At 37.6% G+C, this 24,346-nt stretch overlaps 1 protein-coding gene across 4 annotated transcripts in view; it reads right to left on the reverse strand.

Annotated features, from left to right (window-relative positions):
- Positions 1 to 24,346, reverse strand: part of FYB1 (FYN binding protein 1) — a 165,980-nt gene that overhangs the window by 42,283 nt on the left and 99,351 nt on the right. For all 4 annotated transcript variants that reach the window (XM_082382247.1, XM_082382249.1, XM_082382248.1 and 1 more), the window contains one exon: positions 9,108 to 9,264. In XM_082382247.1, coding sequence (XP_082238373.1) covers positions 9,108 to 9,264 — 157 coding nt within the window. The remainder of the gene's footprint in view (positions 1 to 9,107; positions 9,265 to 24,346) is intronic.

The raw sequence follows: 24,346 nt of genomic DNA on the forward strand, positions 1-24,346 counted from the left end.
CTGAGTTTTCCAATCATTAATCAGAGATCCCCCTGAAAATAATTATTCTTATTCAAATAAAAATTGCTAGGTGTATAAATTGCATAGCAAGTTATATTATGTGAATTTAAGTATTTAAAATAATTTAGGCCTTTGCATTATTAACTTTAGTGAATTGAATATTAATTAAAAGCACAAGATATAAATACCTTAGACATCAAAATACACTGACATTCTACAGAATAAAATCTATAGTTCTTTTCATGGTATGCAGTTCTTAAGATCAGTCCTCCTCTTTTACAGTTTTAATTTCCATATTTCCTCTTCTTACACTGTCTTCTTCTCACATATTAATACTGAATTCACTTATTCTCTGAACACTGGTTTCTTTTTCCGCCATGCTTAGCCCCTGCTGTTTGCCTTCTCTGGAATAATTCTCCCTTCTCATCATCCCCTGCTGTGGCCCTCCTTAATCCTTAAATCTTTAAGCTTCTTCTTAAACAGTCCCTGCTCTGTGAAGTTATCCCAACTCCCCCAAGCTCACACAGTTGCTGCTTCCATATGTCATACATTGCTCACTACAGAGATTATTCTGGATTGCTATAATTATAGAGCAATTACTTTCAGGTCTCTCTTCCTACTACAAGACCATAAGCCCTTGGAATAAAGAGATTATCACTCTGTTAGTTAATTTATTATTATGACTGTCATTTTTAGGAAGCTATTAGAATAATTCCTGTTATGTATAGAACTTTGATTTTTTTGGCCAAATTAACGATGTCTTAGTAATACTAAGAAACAAACACTTATTACTAAGGTGAATTGTTTATTATCATTTTTGAAGAAGAATATAAGTTAAAAAGACTACTGGACTTGCAGTTTACTTCCTGAAACACTTGGATGAATAACAAATATTTGCAAAATGAAGGGGATCTGCATAGCACATTCATACATATACGCCTGTACTTTAATGTAAACCATTTATTACTTGTAGATAATGTTTGTATGCATACATATATTAATGGAACCAACATTATAGCATATAAATTTTAGTTTTATATGGGTCTGAATTCACCATATATAGAACATTAATATAGTCACTAAATATGAAATAGTGTTAAGAATAGGAATAACAGTGAAGAATAAAAGGAAGAAAGATGAGGGGGAGAAATAGGTGAGTGTCAAGGATAGACCCAGATCAAACTGTCACCAACTGCTCAAAAAAGTGTTCCAGGCATTGAGAAAAGCCACACAGAGAGATAGACAGACAACGACACTAGCCACAACCGAAGTCCTAGAAAAGTAAGCAGAGGGAGCAGGTAAAGAAGAAAAGGAAGCTTATCAGTTGTTACAACAAGGACGTCTATTCAAGAAGGCCTTTCACCATAGTTCTTTGTTTTAGTATAAACAAAGCATACAGAATTAAATAGGAAAAGCAAAATTAATTTAATGTTATGACTGTCATGTTTAGAAAGCTATTAGAGCTCTATTTCCTGACTTTTAAAGATGGGAACTGTTGACCTTTATACCTTATTCGTTATTCATGACCTTTATTCCGTGACTTTAGCTCTTAATTGTCAGTTTGTTTTTTAAAGAAGGAGGAAATCTAAGTGACATATAAAACTTTGTTCTATACCTGACCTCACTGAAAACGAAATCCCATGAATTTTTCTCTGAACACGACTTCCTGTATTTAACACATGATAAATTATAAAACTGTGACTTCTTTAAGCTAATGGACTTAGGTAAGACTGTCTGGGAGTGCATGACTGATATAGCAAGTCTCAAATTCCAGAAAGTGTTAAGCATTTCTATTTTTCTTTTTTAATGTTCAAAAAATGTTGAAGAAAGTTGCTTTTTTTTTTTTTAACATCTTTATTGGAGTATAATTGCTTTACAATGGTGTGTTAGTTGCTGCTTTATAACAAAGTGAATCAGTTATACATATACATGTCCCCATATCTCCTCCCTCTTGCGTCTCCCTCCCTCCCACCCTCCCTATCCCACCCCTCCAGGTGGTCACAAAGCACCGAGCTGATCTCCCTGTGCTATGTGGCTGCTTCCCACTAGCAATCTATTTTACGTTTGGTAGTGTATATATGTCCATGCCACTCTCTCACTTTGTCCCAGCTTACCCTTCCCCCTCCCCGTATCCTCAAGTCCATTCTCTAGTAGGTCTGTGTCTTTATTCCTGTCTTGCCCCTAGGTTCTTCATGACCTTTTTTTTTTTTTTTTTTTTAGATTCCATATATATGTGTTAGCATACGGTATTTGTTTTTCTCTTTCTGACTTGCTTCACTCTGTATGACAGACTCTAGGTCCATCCGCCTCACTACAAATAACTCAGTTTCATTTCTTTATATGGCTGAGTAATATTCCATTGTATATATGTGCCACATCTTCTTTATCCATTCATCTGTCGATGGACACTTAGGTTGCTTCCATGTCCTGGCTATTGTACATAGAGCTGCAAGGAACATTGTGGTACATGACTCTTTTTGAATTATGGTTTTCTCAGGGTATATGCCAGTAGTGGAATTGCTGGGTCGTATGGTAGTTCTATTTTTAGTTTTTAAAAGAATCTCCATACTGTTCTCCATAGTGGCTGTATCAATTTACAATCCCACCAACAGTGCAAGAGGTTCCTTTTCCTCCACACCCTCGCCAGCATTTATTGTTTGTAGATTTTTTGATGATGGCCATTCTGACCGGTGTGAGATGATATCTCATTGTAGTTTTGATTTGCATTTCTCTAATGATTAATGATGTTGAGCATTCTTTCATGCGTTTGTTGGCAATCTGTATATCTTCTTTGAGAAATGTCTGTTTAGGTCTTCATTTTTGGATTGGGTTGTTTGTTTTTTTGATATTGAGCTGCAGGAGCTGCGTGCATATTTTGGAGATTGATCCTTTGTCAGTTGCTTCATTTGCAAATATTTTCTCCCATTCTGAGGGTTATCTTTTCATCTTGTTTATGGTTTCCTTTGCTGTGCAAAAGCTTTGAAGTTTCATTACGTCCCATTTGTTTATTTTTGTTTTTATTTCCATTTCTCTAGGAGGTGGGTCAAAAAGGATCTTGCTGTGATTAATGTCATAAAGTGTTCTGCCTATGTTTTCCTCTAAGAGTTTTATAGTGTCTGGCCTTACATTTAGGTCTTTAATCCATTTTGAGTTTATTTTTGTGTATGGTGTTAGGGAGTGTTCTAATTTCATTCTTTTACATGTAGCTGTCCAGTTTTCCCAGCACCACTTATTGCAGAGGTTTTCTTTTGTCCATTGTATAATCTTGCCTCCTTTATCAAAGATAAGGTGACCATTGTGCGTGGGTTTATCTCTGGGCTTTCTATCCTGTTCCATTGATCTATATTTCTGTTTTTGTGCCAGTACCATACTGTCTTCATTACTGTCGCTTTGTAGTATAGTCTGAAGTCAGGGAGCCTGATTCCTCCAGCTCCATTTTCCTTTCTCAAGATTGCTTTGGCTATTCGGGGTCTTTTGTGTTTCCATACAAATTGTGAGATTTTTTTGTTCTAGTTCTGTGAAAAATGCCAGTGGTAGTTTGATAGGGATTGCATTGAATCTGTAGATTGCTTTGGGTAGTAGAGTCATTTTCACAATGTTGATTCTTCCAATCCAAGAACATGGTATATCTCTCCACCTATTTGTATCATCTTTAATTTCTTTCATCAGTGTCTTATAATTTTCTGCATACAGGTCTTTTGTCTCCTTAGCTAGGTTTATTCCTAGGTATTTTATTCTTTTTGTTGCAATGGTAAATGGGAGTGTTTTGTTAATTTCACTTTCAGATTTTTCATCATTAGTGTATAGGAATGCAAGAGATTCCTGTGCATTAATTTTGTATCCTGCTACTTTACCAAATTCATTGATTAGCTCTAGTAGTTTTCTGGTAGCATCTTTAGGATTCTCTATGTATAGCATCATGTCATCTGCAAACAGTGACAGCTTTACTTCTTCTTTTCCAATTTGGATGCCTTTTATTTCTTTTTCTTCTCTGATTGCTGTGGCTAAAACTTCCAAAACTATGTTGAATAATAGTGGTGAGAGTGGGCAACCTTGTCTTGTTCCTGATCTTAGTGGAAATGGTTTAAGTTTTTCACCATTGAGAATAATGTTGGCTGTGGTTTTGTCATATATGGCCTTTATTATGTTGAGGTAAGTTCCCTCTATGCCTACTTTCTGGAGGGTTTTTATCATAAATGGGTTTTGAATTTTGTCAAAAGTGTTAAGCATTTCTAACTAACAAAAAGGTTATAATGGTAAATTCTTACTTTTCCTCTAATTTTAGAGCCAGGAAAAGAAAAATCTCACACTGACTAAGAATGACCTCAGGGTAAGAACTGCTTGACCTTTCCTTTTCCAACCTTAGTCATTTCCATTATTTATTATTTCTTACTACTTCACGTTTCCTGTTTCATTACTATTAGTAACCATGTAATTTGCTTTGTATACCACAATATTCAGCCATTGGTTCTGTGTTCATATGAATGAGTTATACTGTTAAAATTATAATTAATTTTTTAAAATGGTACCAAGAAATGCGTTACCCTAAAGATATTGATTTGAACACTAAAACTGATCAACGAGCTCCTTTGACCCATTTCAGTTCCTCTTCAGATGTCTGAGTAAAATAGAAAATGGAACTAGCTGATTTCTGACCACTAGGTGGGGAAACAATACAATTTAAAATACAGTATAACTTTGGCCTCAACTACTTTCTTTTTGAAGATGTTTATTATTTGTAATTCTCACCTGCCTCCAATTCTTCACATTCTTAAGGCATACTGACGTGAAAGATATAATTACAAGTGACTTCTGGGAAGTAGGCAGGTGATAAAGGCCTCGAGATCTCCTGAAATTCTTTCTTTGATCCCAATTCGTTTTCTTGCCTTAAGCAATACAGACTCTATACCCTGGGGAGAACTGTGAACCTTATCAGTCATTTATGCCTTTGGGAAGCCAGTCCCTCACCTGAGCACTAGTTCTTCATTGTTCTAATTCTTGGTTCTAGGAATTCACTTCCTTAGTGATCTTAACAGTGTCAGGACTTTAAGTGTGGAATATACACCCATGACTCTCAAATAAATATCTTTAACCAAGAACTCTCTCCCAAACTCTTCACTTCTTATACCTAATTGCCTCCTCAACATCTGCGCTTGCATGTTTAAGAGATGCCACAAGCTTAACATAGCTGGGCTCTCCTGATCTTCCCCACGCCCAAACTTGCTCACCTTCAGCCAATCCCATTTCGGTTGATGGACACATCAGCCTTGGAGTTACTCAGGCTCAAACCTTGGAGGCACATTGGATCCTCTTTTTCTTTCATACCCCAAATCCTGTAGTCTCTACCTTCAAAATATATCCAGAATCTGGACCTCGTACCACTTGCACTGTACCCTCCTGGTTACAGCCACCTCCGCACCTTGCCTGCATTTCTGCACTATCTGCCTAACTGGTTTCCCTTCTTCAATTTTTGCCAACTGTCCCTTTTCAGACAGCTGTTAAGGTGATATTTACAAAACATAAGTGTGAGCACGTCACTGCTCTGCTCTAGCTCTTCAGGGTTTCCCATTTCACTTATGATAAGAGCTGCAATCTCTATCATGACCCGCAGGACCCTGCATGAGCTGAGTCTTTCTCTCCTACTCCTTCCCTTGTTCATTTACTCCAGCCCCCGCTACCTCCTTCTGAGTTCCTGGACATTCTAGGGCTCTGTTCTGTCTGTCCTCTCTGCCTGGAATGGTCTTCCTCCAGATATCTGTGTGACTAACTCCTTCAGTTCCTTGAGTCTTTGCTCCAGTATAACTTCCTATAAGGGGAGCGACCCTCACCTGTCCCTTTAAAGTTGCAACACACTGTCCCCAACCCTCACGCTACACCACCTAATCTGCTCTACTTTCTCCTATAGCACTTGATATTTCCTAACATGCTATATCCTTTACTTGTTTATTATTTTTTTCCCCCTTGTGTCTCTTGCCCCCTGTTTTATGTGGGCAGGAGTCTTTATTTTGTTCACTGATATTTTGTGAATTTCTAATGTAAAGGCACAAAGTAGTGGCTCAAAAAACTATTATTGGGAGGGTGGTGGTGAGAAGAAAAAGCATAGAACACACATCACTCACAATTTTACTTAAAAATCATTCCATAAATTTCCCTCTCACATGAAATATAAATTTGTGAGACTGAATATCAAGACCGATGTTACTTTCATTTCCTTTTTGTGTCTTTTCTAGCTTCCCCTGCTCGGGGGAAAGTTTCCAACCCAGATATTTCTTCATTTTGGATTTTACTTGAGCTCTCTGATGGGAGCTTGAAAGTCTTATACCATACACCACATTTTTACTTAAAAAAAAAAAAATCATCTTATAGATGTCCCTTGGCTTTCATTTTCTCTGTTCTCTTCATTTGACATTTAACTTTCAGATGTGCCAGTTCTAGCTTATCTAGGCAATGTAACATCTAAGATTCTTGTTTCTCTCCATCTTTTTTCTGAGAGTAAGAGTAACTCTTAGATGAATCAAACTTTCTAATTAGGAGTCCTTAATAAGATGGAAATAGGGATGAGGTTAAGTTTATTACGATTGGTGGATTTTGCTGATTTCTGATGAAAACACTATTACAAGTAAAAATTTGAACCTGGCTGGTTGGCGGGCTCTTTTCAACTTGGCACGAATTTCCTACAAAGTTGGGAAATTGACCAGCATTGGTATGATGGTGTAGTCCAGGCTACTGGTCTCTTTTTGAAATCCTTTCTTCTTTTTATAACTTTTTATTCTCCACCTTATCACAGTGGATTCTAGGGTGTAGACTTACAGAAAAGAGTTAACATAGCAGGCCTGAAGCTGCTATTTTTAAAAGAATCTTCTATCAAGATGGGCTGTTGGTTTGTATCTGGGAACTCAGCTCCGAAAGCATTTCCTGCACTGATAGGAAAAGTTGCCTAATGATAAGAATGCTTTGCTGTGCCTAGATTGTATAAACAACATGACTTACAGTGAACACCTGCTTTCCTTCTAGAAGTCTGGTATTTTGGTAGTTGCTAGGCAGAAGGTGCCTAGGTGCCAGCTTTCAGTAAAAGCTGCCTCTAAAAGGCTTTCCTGGGAAGCAACATTACACTTGTATTGCATTTTTGTACCTGGAGAAAGGAGCAGTCCTACTCTGTCCACTGCCAGGTTTAGAAGGAGAGTGTGACTGGGATAAATCTTAGCCACGAGTACTACTATGTGCTGAGTCCCGTGTGTCCTTTTAGTGGATCATCAAACGTATGGGTGGTCTTGGGGACTCCCAAACAGCAGGAAAAATGCCAAACCCTCCTCCTCTCCATGATTTCTTCAATCAAAGAGTTACCAGTCTTTATGCCTTAGAAATTATCAGGAATTCATGCTCAAGCTATTTGCTGAAATTTCTCACTAGAATTAAACAGGATCCAGAAGCCTAATTGAAGCCAGGAGCTGGGATAGAGTCATATAATGAAATTCAAAAGTACTAAGATCAAAATCTAATGGGTTAAATTCATCAGAGTAGGAACAAAATTAGGAAAAAGACACAGGATTTAATACATGTGAAAGGAAAGTAATTTACACAGAAATCAAGTGTATATAAGAACACATATGAGTTATTTTAATTAAACTCATATTTATTTGACACATACGTTAGTAGGCAGATGGCTTACACTCTTATTTGGTAGCTGGTTATCATAAATTAGGATTCATAAACTCAAATGCCTGGAAGAGCATGTAGTTAACATAAATGCACAATGCAGCTTATACGGAAGATTGTAGCCACTAAGCTGCTCTAACATCTTCTAGTTAGTTGCAGTTATGCCTTTAACCACCCCCCCCCCCCACCCAAAGCCTAATAAAGTGAAATGTAGTGCTGGCTACCCATGACAAACACGTTTTCAACCTCTGCTCTAAATTGTAATCATCAGCATTAAAGGAAAGCTGTCAATCGGATTTTGATATTAATAGATTCTATCAGAAGGATTAAGGATATTAAGTACTTTAAATGTAATGAATATCAATCTGGTAGGGGATTGAAGTGAAGGAAAAACAAACGTAGCTAAATATTTTGGCATATTACTTACTTGCGGTAAAGGAGAATCATGCAAAACAATTTTCTAGAAGAGGAAACGGAAGATCTACTCTGACTTGCCAAAGGAATCTATGCTTGCCATCGTCTGGCTATTTCTTTTTAAAACATTTCATCTATCCCAATCTTCTGCTTGCTTTTTCCTCAACCAGCTATTCTGGTAAATCACAGATAAAGAGCCCGTGCATACAACCCATACAGTTTTGACATTTCTAAAACTACCATCTAAGAAAAGTGAGAGTGGGCTTGAATAAGTTTCCTAGTTTTTTAATACACAGCCAAAAAATCTGAATATTCAGAGGAAACCTCCATTTTTTACTTAAAGGAGATTATTTAGCAGAGTGGTTAAAAGCTCACATTTTCTTTGGACTCAGACTGACATTGACTCACATTTGGAGAAGTTACTTAGCCTCTGTAAAGTTCCATTTACTCATCTGTGACAGGATGATAACACTATCCACTCAATAAAGTTATAAGGATTATACATGTAACGTGCTAGCACATCATAGGCAGTGAGTAAAATATGGTGGTGGTGGTGGTGATGATAATGGTGGTGATGGTGGTTGTGATAGTGGTGATGATGGCAATGATGGTGCTGGTGGTGGTGATAATGATGGTGGTGGTGATGATGATAATGGTGATGGTGGTGATGATGACAGTGATGGCTATGGTGTTGGTGATGATAATGGTGGTGATGATGTTAATGGTGGTTGTGGTGATGCTAATGGTGGTGGTGGTGGTGCTGACCTGAAGAATGCTTCAGAACTTCTAAAAAGGCACAGGAAAATTTCTTCAAATGAACTCTTAAGGGGAAAACCACTGAAAAAACAGAGAAATAAGAGCTGCTAAGGCGTATGGTGGTGTAAGAGCAGCTTGCTCAGCCATGTCTTCCCCCTGCCAACTGCTCACCTTTGTGGCTCCATTAGTTTACCATGGAACCCTCAGCATTCAGCCAAGCATAGTCTGAAAATCCATGGCAAGAGATTGACAAAGAAATGGCAAGATAACCTTTTGCTTACTTGAGATCTAAGGGAGATTTAATGTTTCTGGGAGGTAGACTTGGGACTGGCGACTGTGTTGGGTGAGATGCTGGCAATGGTGGCTGGCTGGCCGGATGGGATGGTGGAGGTGGTGGTAGGGAAGTTGTTGAGTAAGACGTTGGGACTTTGCTGGTACCTAAGAAGCAAAGCAAAAAATACTGTGAATTAAGACAAATCTTCAAACTATAAGAACTGGCTATTCCAAGTACGTAGAAATGAGGATTTTAAACATAAATATGTAAGAAATGCATTCTAATTATTCCAATTAATGCTTTAAAGAGTTTAATACTCTCAGAATCATGGGACATGGCTTTTTTTTTTTCTGCATACCAGCTTTTATATTTACACAATTAAAACATCTACATATTTTTATTCTTAAATGCTTACAAAATCTCTATAGGATCATGATTCTCTGAATCCTCCTCAACCCTCTTGCCTTCATAAAGTCAATTATTTTTTCTTTCTTTTTTTTCTTTTTAAGTTCTTTTTTTTTTCACACACACACACACACACACACTGTATTTTATTTTTACAAGAGATAAATAAGCTGACACCAAGCATTGTAAATGGAGGACCACAACAAAAGCAACAATGATTGCAATTACCAAACACGAAACACACTCATACTATGTCATAGTATTGACATTCAGTCCAGTAATCCTCCACTGTAACTGCTCTTTTACTTTGCAGTGAAAATTGATTTGTATATTTTTTGCCTCTGAGTACTTGTGGGATTTTTTTTTTATTCAAACAGAAAGTCACAAAAATTATAATCATCCTCATCAGTTCACTCAGTCCCATGTAATTAATTTTTTTTCATCTTGAACTTTTGTTAGCACTTTTATGAATTCATCAGTTTTCCATTAGAGTTCTGAAAATGCTTATTCATTCAGTTCAGCAGTATAGTCAGTTACCAGAAACCTGTACCTGTCAGAGCCTTTTCCATGAATTCCTTGAAGATGAAACCCTTTTATAGGAACATTTTGGCAAAACCATCAGAGTACACCCAGAACTGTCTGTAAATGACAAAAGACTTAAAAAATGACCACGGTTAAAGATTTGACGAAAGTTCATAATAATGGAAATGGCAAAGAAATTTAGTTATTTCTGAGATATACATTTTAAAGTAATAACTAGAAATATAACTTATAACATTATACCAGAATATATAAGATTTTTAGAAATTTCATGTAATGTCTGAAACATTTATATTAACATATTTCCATACAAATAACCCAAAGAAAGTTTAGTATTAGTTGTTTTTTGTTTGTTTGTTTGTTTTCTTATACTGCAGGTTCTTATTAGTCATCAATTTTATACACATCAGTGTATACATGTCAATCCCAATCACTCAATTCAGCACACCACCATCCCAACCCCACCGCGGTTTTCCCCCCTTGGTGTCCATACGTTTGTTCTCTACATCTGTGTCTCAAATCTGCCCTGCAAACCCATTCATCTGTAACATTTTTCTAGGTTCCACATACATGCATTAATATACGATACTTGTTTTTCTCTTTCTGACTTATTTCACTCTGTATAAGAGTCTCTAGGTCTATTCACGTCTCTGCAAATGCCACTATTTCATTCCTTTTTATGGCTGAGTAATATTCCATTATATATATGAATCACATCTTCTTTATCCACTCCTCTGTTGATGGACATTTAGGTTGCTTCCATGTCCTGGCTATTGTAAATAGTGCTGCAATGAACATTGGGGTGCATGTATCTTTTTGATTTATGGTTTTCTCCAGGTGTATGCCCAGGAGTGGGATTGCTGGGTCATATGGTAGCTCTACTTTTAGTTTTTTGAGGAACCTCCATATTGTTCTCCATAGTGGCTGTATCAATTTATGTTCCCACCAACAGTGCAAGAGGGTTGACTTTTCTCCACACCCTCTCCAGCATTTGTTGTTTGTAGATTTTCTGATGATGCCCATTCTAACTGGTGTGAGGTGATACCTCACTGTAGTTTTGATTTGCATTTCTCTAATAATTAGTGATGTTGAGCAGCTTTTCATGTGCTTCTTGGCCATCTGTATGTCCTCTTTGGAGAAATGTCTATTTAGGTCTTCTGCCCTGTTGGAAGATTTTTAATCACAGTTTCAATTTCATTACTTGTGATTGGTCTGTTCATATTTTCTGTTTCTTCCTGGTTCAGTCTTGGAAGGTTATATCTTTCTAAGAATTTGTCCATTTCTTCCAGGTTGTCCATTTTATTGGCATAGAGTTGCTTGTAGTAGTCTCTTACGATGCTTTGTATTTCTGTGGTGTCTGTTGTAACTTCTCCTTTTTCATTTCTAATTTTATTGATCTGAGTCCTCTCCCTCTTTTTCTTGATGAGTCTGGCTAATGGTTTATCAATTTTGTTTATCTTCTCAAAGAACCACCTTTTAGTTTTTTTGATCTTTGTTATTGTTTTCTTTGTTTCTATTTCATTTATTTCTGCTCTGATCTTTATGATTTCTTTCCTTCTGCTAACTTTGGGTTTTGTTTGTTCTTCTTTCTCTAGTTCCTTTAGGTGTAAGGTTAGATTTTTTACTTGAGATTTTTCTTGTTTCTTGAGGTAGGCTTGTATAGCTATAAACTTCCCTCTTAGAACTGCTTTTGCTGCATCCCATAGGTTTTGGATAGTCGTGTTTTCATTGTCATTTGTCTCTAGGTATTTTGTGATTTCCTCTTTGATTTCTTCAGTGATCTCTTGGTTATTTAGTAAAGTATTGTTTAGCCTCCATGTGCTTGTGTTTTTTTACGTTTCTTTCCCCTGTAATTCATTTCTAATCTCATAACATTGTGGTCAGAAAAGATGCTTGATATGATTTCAATTTTCTTAAATTTTTCTGAGGCTTGATTTGTGACCCAAGATGTGATCTATCCTGGAGAATGTTCTGTGCGCACTTGAGAAGAAAGTATAATCTGCTGTTTTTGGATGGAATGTCCTATAAATATCAATTAAATCTATCTGGTCTATTGTGTCATTTAAAGCTTCTGTTTCCTTATTTATTTTCATTTGGATGATCTGTCCATTGGTGTAAGTGAGGTGTTGAAGTCCCCCACTATTATTGTGTTATTCCTGATTTCCTCTTTTATAGCTATTAGCAGTTGCCTTATATATTCAGGTGCTCCTATGTTGGGTGCATATATATTTATAATTGTTATATCTTCTTCTTGTGTTGATCCCTTGATCATTATGTAGTGTCCTTCCTTGTCTCTTGTAACATTTTTTATTTTAAAGTCTATTTTATCTGAAATGAGTATAGCTATTCCAGCTTTCTTTTGATTTCCATTTGCGTGGAATATCTTTTTCCATCCCCTCACTTTCAGTCTGTATGTGTCCCTAGGTCTGAAGTGGGTCTCTTGTAGACAGCATATATATGGGTATTGTTTTTGTATCCATTCAGCAAACCTGTGTCTTTTGGATGGAGCATTTAATCCATTCACGTTTAAGGTAATTATCGATATGTATATTCCTATGACCATTTTCTTAATTGTTTTGGGTTTGTTTTGTAGATCCTTTCCTTCTCTTGTGTTTCCCACTTAGAGAAGTTCCCTTAGCATTTGTTGTAGAGCTGGTTTGGCAGTGCTGAATTCTCTTAGCTTTTGCTTGTCTGTAAAGCTTTTGATTTCTCCATCGAATCTGAATGAGGTCCTTGCCGGGTAGAGTAATCTTGGTTGTAAGTTCTTCCCTTTCATCACTTTAAGTATATCATGCCACTCCCTTCTGGCTTGTAGAGTTTCTGCTGAGAAATCAGCTGTTAACCTTATGGGAGTTCCCTTGTACATTATTTGTCGTTTTTCCCTTGCTGCTTTCAATAATTTTTCTTTGTCTTTAATTTTTGCCAGTTTGATTACTACGTGTCTTGGCGTGTTTCTCTTTGGGTTCATTCTGTATGGGACTCACTGCGCTTCCTGGACTTGGGTGGCTATTTCCTTTCCCATGTTAGGGAAGTTTTCGACTATAATCTCTTCAAATATTTTCTCTGGTCCTTTCTCTCTCTCTTCTCCTTCTGGGACCCCTATAATGCGAATGTTGTTGCATTTAATGTTGTCCCGGAGGTCTCTTAGGCTGTCTTCATTTCTTCTCATTCTTTTTTCTTTATTCTGTTCCACAGCAGTGAATTCCACCATTCTGTCTTCCAGGTCACTTACCCGTTCTTCTGCCTCAGTTATTCTGCTACTGATTCCTTCTAGTGCAGTTTCAATTTCAGTTATTGTATTGTTCATCTCTGTTTGTTTGTTCTTTAATTCTTCTAGGTCTTTGTTAAACATTTCTTGTATCTTCTCGATCTTTGCCTCCATTCTTTTTCCGAGGTCCTGGATCATCTTCACTATCATTATTCTGAATTCTTTTTCTGGAAGGTTGCCTATCTCCACTTCATTTAGTTGTTTTTCTGGGGTTTTATCTTGTTCCTTCATCTGGTACATAGCCCTCTGCCTTTTCATCTTGTCTATCTTTCTCTGAATGTGGTTTTTGTTCCACAGGCTGCAGGATTGTAGTTCTTCTTGCTTCTGCTGTCTGCCCTCTGGTGGATGAGGCTATCTAAGAGGCTTGTGTAAGTTTCCTGATGGGAGGGACTGGTGGTGGGTAGAGCTGACTGTTGCTCTGGTGGGCAGAGCTCAGTAAAACTTTAATCCACTTGACTATTGATGTGTGAGGCTGGGTTCCCTCCCTGTTGGTTGTTTGGCCTGAGGCAACCCAACACTGGAGCCTACCTGGGCTCTTTGGTGGGGCTAATGACACCCTCTGGGAGGGCTCATGCCAAGGAGTACTTCCCAGAACTTCTGCTGCTAGTGTCCTTGTCCCCACGGTGAGCCACAGCCACCCCGCACCTCTGCAGGAGACCGTCCAACACTAGCACGTAGGTCTGGTTCAGTCTCCTGTGGGGTCACTGCTCTTTCCCCTGGGTCCCAATGCGCACACTACTTTGTGTGTGCCCTCCAAGAGTGGAGTCTCTGTTTCCCCAATCCTGTCGAAGTCCTGCGATCAGTTCCCACTAGGCTTCAAAGTGTGATTCTCTAGGAATTCCTCCTCCCGTTGCCAGAACCCCAGGTTGGGAAGCCTGACGAGGGGCTCAGAACCTTCACTCCAGTGGGTGGACTTCTGTGGTATAAGTGTTCTCCAGTCTGTGAGTCACCCACCAGCAGTTATGGGATTTGATTTGACTGTGATTGCGCCCCTCCTACCGTCTCATTGTGGCTACTCCTTTGTCTTTGGATGTGAGGTATCTTTTTTGGTGAGTTCCAGTGTCTTCCTGTCAATGATTGTCCAGCAGCTAGTTGTGATTCTGGTGTTCTTGCAAGAGGGAGTGAGAGCACGTCCTTCTACCTTGCCATCTTGGTTCCTCCCCTCATATACTCGACATGGTTTTTTAAATATTCTATTTCTTTCCCTACCTCCCCCCCACCCCCAGTTTGTACATATAATTGACAAATAAAATTGTAAGATATTTAAAGTGTATATGTGATGATTTGATATACATATATATTGTGAAAGGTTTCCCCCCATCCAGTTAATTAACATCCATCACCTCACATATTGACCTTTTTTGGGGGTGGTGTTGAGAACATTTAAGTTCTATTATTTTAGCAAATTTCAGTTATGCAATACAGTATTATCTACTATAGTCACCATGTTTTATTTTAGATCCTCAGACTTTACACATCTTATAACTGAAAGTTTCTACCCTTTGACCAACCACTTCTTCCTTTTTTTCCCCATCCCAGCCCCTGGCAACCACTTTTCTACTATTTATAGATTGTACAAAAAGCTTCCGAATTCCTTTTAGATATTTCTGCCTCTCTCCAAAATTTTTCACTTATGGTGATTATTAAAAATACTACCCTCTCTCCTTTCTCTCACAGTCCTTTTGGAGTTTTAAAAATTGCTCAGTCCCTGCACCCCTGACTTGCGACACTTCTTGCAAGGCACAAATCTCACAGGAATAGCTCATTTTCTCTTTTGGCACCTATTTTTTTGGGTTGAGGTAGGGAGAATTAGTTCCCTTATAAATCTGAAAAATACAAATTTCTAACTGATTACATTTATGTTAAAAATATTTTGTCTAGTTCATTTTTGTTATAAAGTTAATTTTTTTTTTTTTTTTTTGATATATAGGACTTACTACTTTTTCTCTAGTTCAATTAGTAAATTCTTGGGAATTCCCTGGTGGTCCAGTGGTTAGGACTTGGTGCTCTCATTGCCAGGGGCCCGGGTTTGATCCCTGGTGGGGCAACTAAGATCCCGAAAGCCCCACAAGCCTTACGGTGTGGCTTTCTGATGGGAGCTGGGATGCGCCCCTGCTCTTCTGCCTGCCCAGCATCTACTCTCCCTCCCCTGGTTAGAATAATTTGAACTGCCCAGAAAGGGGTGTCACTGTTTTTCCACTGGACTTGGAACTCCAAGGGGGTCCTCTGGGAATTCTGCAGTCATCTCACCACCACCACCAGGGGGCTTGCCTGAGGGTACAGCAAAACCAGAGGAAAGCAAGGCTGGGAGATGGAGAGGGATTGGTTGGATTTTTTTTTTTACTTTTGGAAAATTGTTAGAGATAATTTGACAGGCTTAATGAGACACTAAACTGTGTAAGTGTCTTATTCCTCATTAAGCTTGGGAGAACACATGTTAAAGTCTTCCTATGTTACACTAGTATTTAGCAGTGGAATGTTTTGCTTTGCAAAATTTATGGTCACTTTCAAATACTGCAGAGAATATATTTGCATGTATACAAAATAATTCTAAGGAAAAGCATCTTAGTATTTCAGGAGGAAAAAAACAGGTAGACTTACCTTACTATAATATGGCTCTAAAATCTTAATGTGGACTTTATAAAATATACCAAAATATAATTAGTAATATTGGAATTCTCAAAAGCAAAAATCTAGTCTCATGTGGTGGAAAGAAAAGGGTGGATATTGAACTATAATAAAGCAAGTAAAGAAGAAACAAAAACAATAAATCTATAGGAAATTTCTGAGATTAATGATAACATTAATAAATCACTTTTTTGCTAGGAACCGTTTTAGGCATTTTGCATATGAAATTTTATTTAACTTTCATAACATTCCTTTGGGTATATATTATTATCTAGTTTCCATTTGATAATTAAGAAAACTACCCAAGTTCAGAGAGTCAGTAAGCAATAGAGGTGGAATTCAAACTCAGCCAGAATTTGAACCTTAGTTGATTTCTTATGATGTCTGTGCCCTTTCTGCTATGTTCTGCTCATGCCCTCAAAGTGATGAAATGGAAATTAGTGATAAGTTCAAATGGACATATTAACACATTTTTGTAAGTCCGGCTTTTCTAATTGGTACTTTTCCTCTTAGTGCAGTTTTGACAACTGTTTTCAGTTTCATTAGGGCAGTACTAGCTCTGGAGACTATAAAGTAATCTGTAAAGGAATTCAAATATATTGGTGTTTTGGATATATGTTTCAGAATTTGATCTTGGAAACCAGATAGCAGGAAAGTTGATATTCAGGAGTTAGTGGAAAATGGGCACCCAAAGATGGATGACTGATGTGGGCTGACAGGAAAAAAAAAGTCTCATGAATTGGAATTGAGGAGTTTGAAATAAAATCATGAAAGGATTTAAAAGATATGAAATAAATAAAATAAAGGGAAAGAACAACAAGTTTAGAGTTTGGTTGGCATCAAGAATTAGAAATGTAAAATTTGAGACCTAACACACAAAATTCTGATCTATCTATTTATCTCTCTATCTGTCTATCCATGCATCCATCCATCTATCCATCCATCTATCTATCTATCCATCTATCTATATGTATGTGTGTGTATATATATATATATATATATATATATATGTCTTATCCCCCAAGTCTCAGGGGATATCACCTAGGTAGTCTGTGGCTTTACAAGAATTGAAAAGACCATTTGGAATTTCTTCCCCAAAGAATGACAGGATTGTGTAAGGATATGCCTCATAGCAGTAGGCAGAGCTAGTCTCTTGGACAGTATAGGACAGCTCAGTGGCAGTGAGCTAATCAGGTGAATATGCAACCTACTGCCCACTCTCATCCCAAGTCAGATTCAGGAACTGTGTTCCTGGGCCTTTTAACTGGAGCCCAAGGCTTCAAGAAGGAGATACTGAGCATTTTGCTAAAAAGCCGAATGGAAGCTTGACTTACACCTTGCTGTAACACTTGAACTTCCACAAGAGATGTAATTTTGATAATAAAATTCTTAGCCATAATTTAAAAAATGTGACTAATAGAACTGACTGTACTTATAGCAGAGAACAGTTCATACTGGTTACAGAAAAAATGGGGAGAGTTGGGAATGAAGGGGAGAGAACTTGCAAAACCTTCTAGAGCATGAAAACAACTCTCAAGAATCTGGGAAGTTAACAACCTCTGATTCAAACTTCATTCTCTTTAATTTTGGAAGCTCAGAAGAGGTCTTGCGCAAGTCATGTGCCCTGGCTCAGGCCAGCCTGGATGGGTGGAACACAAGGGCCATTTTACCAGGAGCAAACTACTGGGAGAGGCTTCCATGAGTCAGCGGTGCCTAAGGGTTATCTGGCCTTGCCCTGAAGGGTGGCTCCAGGTTCACTGAAACTCAAACTACCCAAAGTGGTGACATTATGTCAGGATTTAAAGCTATAAATGGGGGGCTTCCCTAGTGGCGCAGTGGTTGGGAATCACCTGGCAATGCAGGGGACACAGGTTCAGGCCCTGGTCCGGGAGGATCCCACTTGCCGCGGAGCGGCTGGGCCTGTGCACCACAACCACTGAGCTTGCGCTCTAGAGCCCATGAGCCACAACTACTGAGCCCACGTGCTGCAGCTACTGAAGGCCGGGTGCCACAACTTCTGAAGCCTGTGCGCCTAGAGCCTGTGCTCAACAAGAGAAGCCACCGCAATGAGAAGCCCTTGCACCGCAACGAAGAGTAGCCCCTGCTTGCTGCAACTAGAGAAAGCCCGTGTGCAGCAATGAAGACCCAACGCAGCCAAAAAATAAAATAAATAAATAAATTAAATAAATGTGAGAAAAGAAAAAAAACTATAAACGGAAAAACAGAGTTGAGAGGGAAGGAAAGAAGAGATGCAGAGAAGGGGAGGGGGTGATTAATGAAGAAATGGTGATGGTGGTAATGTACTCAAGTTATAGAAAATAGAAATTGTATTATTTCACAAACTTTGCACTTTAGATTTTTTTGACAACTAAATACTGGTTCCTGATATTGTAAAAATAATCTTGTAACACAAATATCTATGAGGACTCGGGAAATCTACCCCACAGATTCTGACATTTATGACTTTTGATTAAGAAGGTGCTTGTAACCTTCATGTCCCAAGGCGTCTAAGGAGCATCTTGAGTTGTGGTTCTGGATTTCCTTTTTAATCCATGGATTCCTCTACAAAACCAAAGACACTATCACCCAATTGCCATAAAACCCTGACTCTAGACCTAATTTCTAATTATGGTTTTGTTGGGTTGTCTTAGAACTGAGCCAGAAGTTAGAAAACTTTGATTTTACCACCAGCTCTGTCACCAAAGAGCTCTTTGTCGTTGGCAAATCATTTAACTTCCACGTGATTTAGTTTTTCCAACTGTCAAAAGGGAGTTATATGACCCCAACTACTTCACATAGGTTTAAGGATTAGGTGAGCTGATATGTATGAAAGCATCTTGAAAAGTCTGAAGCATTATATAAACATAAAAGATGATCACACAATGATGAGGGGGTGCCACAAGTAAAATCATTACTAAGTTTATCCTGATTTGAAATATTTTAAAATCATTTATATAAGGTCATTTATTTATTTAGGAATTATTATGTGCCTGCCCCAAGATTTAGCCATTGAACTGGCAACATGGAATATAGACTTTTATTTTCTCTAGGCCTGGATAAGCGTATGGCTATTGCCCATCCAAACAGGATGAAAAGCTCTAGCAATTGTATGGCATTTCCAGAGTCTGGACTGGTGAATTCTGCACTAAGAACAATCTAAGTGCACACTTGATGGAACCCCTAGCAGTTGCCTGCCCATGCGCAGTCATTTACACCTAACTAAACATGGGCTTTTTCAGGACCAAGTCTCACTGAGATCTTATCACGTTTACCATAATAGTGGTTTCAAAGTTCCCCACATTACCGGACCCTACTCATGCCTTCCTCATTCACCACAGATTTTCTTACCTCTTATTTTACTAACAGCATGGAGAACACTCTACCTGACCATCCCCACTTACCCTTCATTCTAACTTAAAGTCTCCTTACATCTTGCTTCCCCCATTTCCTTTACCACTGATTCTCTGGAAAAACATCAGTCTTACCAATACTAGCTGCCATTCTTGGTTCGTATCAGTGCCCGCTTCCTTATAGACTCTGCTTCATTAATCACCAACTCCTTCACTTGCATCAGGTAAGAAACATTTATTATGAAATTACTATGTGCTCTGGACTGTGTGTTTCATCCTTTACGATGCACTTCCCATCTTAAACATGGTTTGATCTCCTCTACTCTAAAGAAACACAACAATATCCTTTCTTCTTTGTCCCCCACTCTAGTTACTAGCTGCATTTTCTCCTTCCCTTCACAGCCACACTTCTTGGAACACAAGTCTATATTTGCCACTTCTATGCTTTTATTGTGCTTGGGTGGCTTCATGGCAGAGGGAAGAATGAAAAGTTCTGAGGTAGAGAGGCTTGGGTTAGAAATCAGACTTCACCACTCTTATGTTAACCTTTATTTAATTGTTTATTACTCAATTTGGGGCCTTAAGTAAGTTGCTTGACTTCTCCAAGTCTTCATTTTCTCATCTGTGAAATGGTCATATACACCCACCTTGCAGAAGCACCTGAACATTGCAGCTCTTAATAAACATTCCTGTTCTTAACTATTACTTGATCTGGCTGCATCATTGATGTATGGCAGTCTGCCCACCTTAACTGTAAAAACCAAAACCTTTTCCCCAAACCAACTATGCATAATCTTGGTTCTGTTAAGATATCTTAGAATGGGTTAAGAATCAGGAAGTTTAACAACTCTTTATCCAGCCTGTTAGGTACCAAACAAACAAACATTACTTTCACTTTCTTGATTCCTAAACAACACCAGAAGCAAGTTTTCAACATGGGAAGTAGAATGGTTTGGTAGAAACAATACTTGTGCTGGAGTCATTCAGATCTGGGTTTGACTACCAATCCCAACTAGTACTAGCTGTAGGACACTGGGTAATGTAATTTGCTTCTTTGGGTTTTATATTCCCTGCCTGTTAAAATGGGACTACTGTTTCCTAACATGCAGGATGGTTATGAGAATTAGAAATGATATGTGTACCTACCCAGCACATAGTTGGTGTTCTACTTAAGAATTATCTTAGAACCTAGAACCGTTGTGTTCTACATGGGACAGGCTCTCATTAAACCTCCGAGGGTACGTTTATGTCTCTCTGTGTACTGAGACTGGGATAATCATACTCTATTACGATTGACATTTGATCTAGTATAGAATATCATTTACAATATAGGCATATAAGTAGTATTGCCATTTATGTCAAATCATAAAATTTTTCAGAAGATCCTCAGTAGCTTTCAAAGGTAAGGATTTGAAACCCCTGGGTCACAGGCTTAGAAAATCCTGTTTTACAGAATTTTTTTCTTGCCTGATTCAAAGCCATCTATTCTTATCTTCAAAGAATTTATAAACCCATAGTGGATGTGAACCCATAGAGGATGGGAAATTTTGAAAACCAATTTAGTTGAAAACAAAGTACTGTAACTATATAAGTAAAAAAAAAAAAAAACCTTTGCTTTGAAAGCAAGCTGCCAAGAAAATGTTGGCCAGCTTAGAATAGTCTATCAACATGGAAAGAAAAGTAATACTGAAACGTTCATGTTTTTGTAGATAATCAAGGCAGAAATTAAAAAGAAGGTGAAGAGGTAGAGATCAAAACAAATATGATCAATTAGAGGAAAATAAGTAAAGAAAGCCTTTGATCACTACCTTAAACTTCCCTATCTCAGATCTAACTGTAACATTCAATGTCTCTGAATACTTTTTTAATTCTTAAAACTTCACTTGCCCAATAACTTTGTTAGCTATCCATTTGTTTATATCATTATTTTCATAATTAGACATAATCATGAAATGTAAGTTGTTTTTATAAATGTTTTTATTTATTTTCAATTCATAAAATAACATGAAATCAAATCAGGCAGTAATTTGACTGAAGATTGCTGACTTCTGAACCTTTCCTTTTAAAAGAATGTTAAGTATTATATTAAAAGGAAAAAAGTCAGTATATAGGAAAAGTTTTTTGTCAGATACTGATAGCTTACAAGGTGCCTTTCTTGTTCTGAGATAGAGCATATTTGGGCAGAAGACAATAACTGAATTTCTTTTCTTCAAATGCTAAAATTGTTTTAAAAGTATACTAAAACTCATATAGGAGTAAAGGAAGTACTAGAACTCAAGGTTTAGAAAATCCTCATATGAACTGTTTTATATGTTGAAGGAATAGTGAGTGTTTTGAGTAAATCAATACTTTTAAAATAAAAATCAGTATAATTCAGAAACATAACATCTATAAGCAGAGAAGGGGTAAACATTGTTGATGCAGAGACAATAGTACAGCTTCAGAATGTGAGCAAATAGAGGGACAACTAAAGCAGATGCTTCAAACACAGCTGTCAGTGGAAGCCAGACAGGAGCATGCATTTGTACGTAGCTCTGGGAATCGACTGGTGAGCAGGAGATTCATGCCCTGGCTCAGTGGAGTGGCTACTGCAGGGCTCCAGCTGACTGTAAATTTGTCTAGATTTTTCTGTGAAATCTTTCAATTTTTGAATGTTGGCAACTAAGTAAACAAAACAAAACAAATACATAAAACAAACAACATCCCCCAAATTCTGCACACCAAACAAAGCGCACTTTTGGATTAAATTGCTTTGCGATAGACACCTTTTTTTAAGTTAAGTGAGAGGAAGTGCCATAAAGAAAAGGTCTATTAAGGGAAATTGCCTGATCATAGGTTCCTCCAGGAACCCAGTTTTTTTCCTGCTAAAACTATAAGGGTTTGAAAGGGGTAAATTAGACCACCAGACCAGGTAGAATCATGAATTGAGGAAAGAGGACCAGAACTGCCAACAAAGAAGACAGAGCTTCCCTGCAGCGCCTGAACAGAGACTCCAAAGGAAGAAGTGCTGGAGAGGCAAAGTGACCACGACCCAGTGTAGCTGAAAGAAGCACAACTATGTAGACAGATGGATGTAAACAGAAAGTTCAGTTCAATTAATGTTTGTCATTTCTATGGCAATGACTATTCTTGTCATTGCTAGTTTTGGAAGATCACCAAGGGAGAAGAGAGAAGGGTCCCTGAATCAAGAGACAGCACAAAAGCATCAGGTGATAAATCAAGACCTAGAGGAGAGAAAGACATAGAAGAAGAGAAGACCCAAGAGAGAAAATATAAAAGCCACAGAGAAGCTCCTACCAGAGGTGTGACCTCAGGCAGGTCTTGCCCTCTTCCTTCTTTTCTTAATAAAAGGTATTTTAATTTACACAAATAACATTATTTCTTGAAGAAGTTTTAGAACAGAAAATATAAAATTTCACATGACATCTCACTCCCCATTCCAACCATTGTTTATCTTTGCAAAACTTTTTCTATGCATTTACTCACCTAGGGATGTATGCATAGAAATAGCTGATTAAAAGCCTAAATATTGCTGTATGCTGAGCGTCATATTGCATAGCATGGGCCTAGTTCATTCTTTGTAACTGTGGCAGAGTGCTTTGTGATCAGGATATTTCATGGTTTGTTTAGTCTTTACCCACTTTCTACTAACAATGCAGCCGTGAGCAGCTACCTAAATGCTTCTCCGTATATCCGTGGCAGTAGTTTTCTAGACTAGGTATGTAAAAGTAGAATTATTGAGATGAAGGATTTGGACATTTTATATTCACATGATTTCTGTCAAATTGTCCTCCAGCGGAGCTTTACCAGTAGAGACTCTCTGAAGGCTTGCCTCCTCATACCCTCTCTACCACTGGACATTTTTAATCATTTTTTTCAGTTGTGTCAACACCATCACTTAACTTTTCTGAGCCTCAATTTCATCTGTAAAATGATAAAAATCCTACTTCCCAGTGTTAGGATAATTACATTAATTAACAAAAGTGCCTGTCACAAGCGCCTAGCTCACAGTAGGTAATCCACGAACTTTCATTCCCCTCCCTCATTATGGATCCTTCAGTGAAGGACAATTTAATCTAGTTAGCTGTATTTGTATAATTTTCTTATGGTGCTAATAAACCTTTGCAATTAGTAACATGTGTTTAACCATTGAGCAAACCCATTTTTAATTTTTAACCCATATTCACAGTCTATTTTTAATTAAAGTGCTCTAATGAGGAATATTTCTTTTAGAGTTTAGTATTGCTATAGTATTATGTCCTGTGTTATAACCCAATTTTACCACTACATTCTTTTTTCAGTTACTGTGAAACCTTTGTTTTTATTTTCATTGTGACATTTTTTGGCCTTCACTTGTACTTTTCATTAGTCTGGGGTAAATAAAGGTGTATTTTAATGAAAATTAATGTAAATGTATGCTTACATTAATTTTTTTTTAGATTTTCACTAACATGATAATTTAAAAGTTTGTATTGATGATCTAAGGAACTCTGAGAATGTCTGAAGACCTCACATTGAAATATACTACCTTGTATCTCCACAGCTCAGTCAGGTTTACGAATTGCAAATAAAGATTTCTCCACCTCATTTATCTCATCTGTGTGCTCTGCTTACTGATTCTAACTGATCAAACAATACCAAGTTTTACTGTTTCTAAATCTAATTCATAAATTTCTTCACTATAGTATGCAAATTAAATTAAAATAATATAGTCACATTTACATTGTGCATCTAATCCTGTATGAAGTCCAAATATAATAGTAAATTGGTGAAATCAATGTATAATATTTAACAACCACTCATATTGATTCCTGTTTTGTGTTTTCTTACTCCCTATATCCAGTACGTGAACAATTCCTATCAACGCTACCTCTGAAACATATTCTAAATTCATCTACTTGTCTCCCTTCCACCCTGGTCCAAGCCACATCATTTCCCACCTGAAAATCTTCTAACCTGTCTTTCAGCTTCATTCTTATGTGCCTACATTTTATACTCCACACAGCAGTCAAAGAGAAGCCCCAAAATGTAAACCAGATTATAATACCCTTCTTC

This window comes from Balaenoptera borealis (genome assembly GCF_965194805.1).
Source record: "Balaenoptera borealis genome assembly, chromosome: 2".
In the NCBI taxonomy this organism is placed as follows: domain Eukaryota; kingdom Metazoa; phylum Chordata; class Mammalia; order Artiodactyla; family Balaenopteridae; genus Balaenoptera; species Balaenoptera borealis.